This window comes from Lupinus angustifolius, chromosome LG17 (assembly GCF_001865875.1).
Source record: "Lupinus angustifolius cultivar Tanjil chromosome LG17, LupAngTanjil_v1.0, whole genome shotgun sequence".
Taxonomy (NCBI): domain Eukaryota; kingdom Viridiplantae; phylum Streptophyta; class Magnoliopsida; order Fabales; family Fabaceae; genus Lupinus; species Lupinus angustifolius.
This window is the reverse complement of record NC_032025.1, coordinates 6,324,562-6,328,767: the sequence shown is the minus strand read 5'-3', so window position 1 is coordinate 6,328,767 and position 4,206 is coordinate 6,324,562. Positions and strand designations below refer to the sequence as shown.

At 31.9% G+C, this 4,206-nt stretch overlaps 1 protein-coding gene across 1 annotated transcript; it reads left to right on the top strand.

The window, feature by feature from the left end:
- On the top strand, positions 668-3,810 carry LOC109331074 (B3 domain-containing transcription factor LEC2-like). Its single transcript, XM_019565349.1, has 6 exons — positions 668-1,470; positions 1,929-2,003; positions 2,352-2,452; positions 2,541-2,590; positions 2,689-2,762; positions 3,364-3,810. The coding sequence occupies exons 1-6, from the start codon at positions 949-951 to the stop codon at positions 3,601-3,603; spliced, it is 1,062 nt and encodes a 353-aa protein (XP_019420894.1). The 5' UTR covers positions 668-948; the 3' UTR covers positions 3,604-3,810.

Genomic DNA, 4,206 nt, shown 5'->3' with positions numbered 1-4,206 from the left:
TTTCTCATTCTTCCATTTTGTTCTTTTTCCTTTCTCTCATTACTTCTCATCAGTTTCTTCTGACGTATAAGGGTGGTTTGATGGTAGGGTGTAGGAGGTTGAGGGTGGAATCTCACCACAACAAAATACTAACACATTAACAACTAACATACTAACAATTACCGATGAAAAAAAAACTACAATGTAATACCTTTACTTATCTTTCCTTCTTGTTTTCTTCTATATCTTCCTGTGTGCTAGTTCATTTTTGGTTTTGGTTTTGAACCTTACGTTTTTCATGCGTTTTATTTTCAGATTTTTGATGGGTTGTGTCTACAACTCAGATGTGCATCCTAATGCAAGATCACTCCACCCTACTTCCACATGTTTCTCATTCTTCCATTTTGTTCTTTTTCCTTTCTCTCATTACTTCTCATTAGTTTCTTCTGACGTATAAGGGTGGTTTCGAGTCCCACCATCAACAAAAATGGGAGTTATAAGGGTGGTTTGATGGTAAGGTGTAGGAGGTTGAGGGTGGAATCTCACCACAACAAAATACTAATATATTAACAACTAACATACTAACAATTGCCAATCAAAAAAAAATTACAATGTAATACCTTTAGTTATCTTTCCTTCTTGTTTTCTTCTATATCTTCCTGTGTGCTAGTTCATTTTTGGTTTTGGTTTTGAACCTTACGTTTTTCATGCGTTTTATTTTCAGATTTTTGACAGGTTGTGTCTACAACTCAGATGTGCATCCCAATGCAAGATCACTCTACCCTACTTCCACATGTTTCTCATTCTTCCATTTTGTTCTTTTTCCTTTCTCTCATTACTTCTCATCAGTTTCTTCTGACGTATTTGCACCCCTTCTTATACCACCTTCAATTCATTGCACTTTCACTCTAACGTAACTTTACTAAACAAAAAATCCTCAAAGCCTCGTACTCTATTCATTCCTACACAATGGATGAGTTTTGGACACCATTTTCCATACCAACAACAAATCCAACAACCACTATAGCCACCACTAGTGCCTCACGCATAAGCCACTCATCACAAATCATGGATCATCCTCAAAACGTTGTCTTTTCCGATCATACTGAACCACCTCATTTTAATCCTATAACTCCTTCTCCCCCTATGTTGTACGTTCCACCACCTTACATTGCACCATATGATCAGAACTTAGGGGAACCCTTTATGCGTATGAATCAGCCTAGTCTTAGTAGTTATCCCATGTATTCCGCTCCAGTGGAGCCAAGCAATCTTGTTAACCCAAGACATGAATCTCAAGGTTTGTCCCAATCAAGGGAAGAAAATATGATGATGAATGATGCATTGACAGCTAAGGTTGCTAGGTATAGAAGGAAACAAGCAAGACAAAGGGTTAGAAGTAGTTCTACTATTGGGGTCCCTTCAATACCAGAGGGAACAATAAGGGGACAACCTCAAGCCACCCATGTTTTCTATGCTCCAAATGGGAAGGTAATTTACTCACTTCATATAATAGTTTTGGAAAATTAAGGAGAAGTAAATAAATTGAGGTGTAGTATCACTAGCAATATAAAAGTACAAAATTAAACATGAAGAATGCATGATTTGAATTGTGGTTACAATCATATTTATGGTTATTGTGATTACGGTCACTACAATGTGGATTGTGATCATTATCACGTAATTTTTTTATGAATGTAAGAATGTTATTGAGTTTGATGTCATTCGACGCAACCCAAATGTAATATAATATGATTACGTTGCAACTCGATAAAGTCATATCATTGTGATTTGGTTTCACCAAGAGACTAATAATTATTCACATAAAAGCATAACCATATTCTGAATAGTTAATGAATTGTTAGTTTTTTGATGTTGCCCTAAATTTTATGTGAATTTTTCTCTTTTGACTTGAATCTTTGATTGTTTTTATCAATGTTTGAGAATAGATGCTCACACAATTTTTGACAAAGAAGTTGAGAAATAGTGATGTTGGCAACGTTGGGCGCATTGTTATCCCAAAGGTAAGATGTTCTTCTCCTTTATCAACTTAGGAGCTAGAGGCACTTCTATTACTTTGACTCCTTTGCTCTCTTTACTTGTATTGAATTCCCCCCTTCATTCTTTGGATAGTTTTCCCTATAAAAGAAAAGGTTACTTGAACAATTGACATCTTTTCTAAGTTATTTATAAATACAAAATTTATTGAAAAGTTTTCTAAAATAGTTGTTCAGATCGATAACTATGCCAAATAATTGAATAAACCTTAATTGATATTCAATAAGTTCTTTCCTTATACCTTCTAGTTGCCAAAAAGTAATATCTTTTCTTAATAATCAACTCATTTACATATATATTATTATGATAATTAGAGAGGGGCTGAGGAAATGCTTCCAACCCTCTGCAACAAGGAAGGAACCAATATTCTACTTCAGGATGTATATTCAGACCTTAAATGGAGCTTCAAATACAAGTAAATAAATTCTATGTAATTAACTTACACGTTTTCATATATTTTTTCCCATTTCCAAGATGTTGAGTATAAACTTTTAATTGTATAGGTACTGGTCTAATAACAAAAGTCATAGAATGTATGTTCTTGAGAATACAGGTATATAAAACCTCGCTTTTTATTTCTATCAAATTATCGCTTTAGTTCTTACATGTTTCTGACAATTCATGAACACTTGTTTTTACTCAATGTAACAGTGGATTTTGTTAACCATTATGAATTACGAGTGGGAGATTCTATAACTCTTTACAAGGACGAGTTTACAAATCTGGTGCGTTTTATTGCCTTGTTACTTTAGTAGGTTATCCAATACATTTACAATAACTCCTTTTCTATTGTAGATAGCACAATTTGGTACATGAAACACCTTGCTAAGTTTGTGCTATTATTTATTTTAACTTGCAAATGGAGATATTTCATGTGCATCAATTATGAAGTGTAATGATTTTCAGTTCTAAGAAAATTTTGTTCTCATGTATCAAGCCAATGAAATTTCATAAAATAGTGTATAAATATTAATTTATGTTTATTATAATTTTTACTTTTAATTAAATAAGATTTTCTGATTGGACGGGACACCAAATGAGACAAGTGATCCCCATCCCAATTAAGACATCTATTATATATTCATGACATATTTATTCTATCTCAATAACCACTCACTCTTACATCCATCATACTGTCTATATAGTATATATAAAGGGTCTCAATAAAATAATCACGTGCTGATATATATATATATGTTTGCTTGGCATTTATTGTATATATATCACTCAAAGTAATTATCAATGCCAATGGTACACTACTATGATATATATATGTCTCAAATCCTTATTAATCACTATATGAACCCTTTTTATACGAGAGTGCAGTATGTGTCTGCCAACAAAGAGCAAAATCTTGAAGAACCTGAGGATTCATCAAGCATAAAAGGGACACAAACACATGGCACAGACAATTATAACTACATGCATACAGCTATAAACCAAGCTATAGATGAAGAAGAACAAGCATCATTTACTTTATTGTTGAATGAGCTTGGACATAATAGGGATGAAGATGTCACTAACGACATTTTGACCATCTACAATGATGGAGGTTCTTCAAGTTGAATATTTTAATAGAGGAGGCCATGGAGACAAGTAGTTGAACAAGCAAATGTAGCTGCAATATCATCCTGCAGTGCTAGACCATGGTCAAAAATGATGATAAGTAGAATGGCTTCAATGATGTCTATGGAAAACTTGGCAATATTTGTAAAATATTCTCATTTAAATCTGTTTTGATTAATTTCCAGATTTCAAGACTTGGTATAGTTAATGAAAGTTTATTATGTATTATGAAATCGCAAGTAACTCATGCATTTTTATTGGGCTGTATTTTTCTCCATATTATTAAGAACACATATTATATATATATTTATATGATTAAGAATATACATGTTAATTATGTATTCATATAGTTAAAAAGTTATAAAAAATTTTAATTTCAAATTTGATTTTTTAATTATAATAAGAAAAAATTAAAATCCAGAAAATTTGAACTTTGAATTCACATTCAGTCTAAATGTATCACAAAGCTTCGAAGGAGTGAAAAATACAATAATTCTTAAAGTAATAGTAAACATTAAATAATATAAATAGACTAATGCGAATATTGAATATCGTAAAACTGATTAGTTTTTTCAATTTAAATTAAACAATTATATAAGGGAA

Coding starts and splice junctions, on each gene's coding strand:
- LOC109331074 (XM_019565349.1), top strand. CDS start 949: ATGGATGAGTTTTGGACACCATTTTCCATACCAACAACAAATCCAACA. Junction 1,471..1,928: donor TCTATGCTCCAAATGGGAAG/GTAATTTACTCA, acceptor GTTTGAGAATAG/ATGCTCACACAATTTTTGAC. Junction 2,453..2,540: donor AAATGGAGCTTCAAATACAA/GTAAATAAATTC, acceptor TTAATTGTATAG/GTACTGGTCTAATAACAAAA.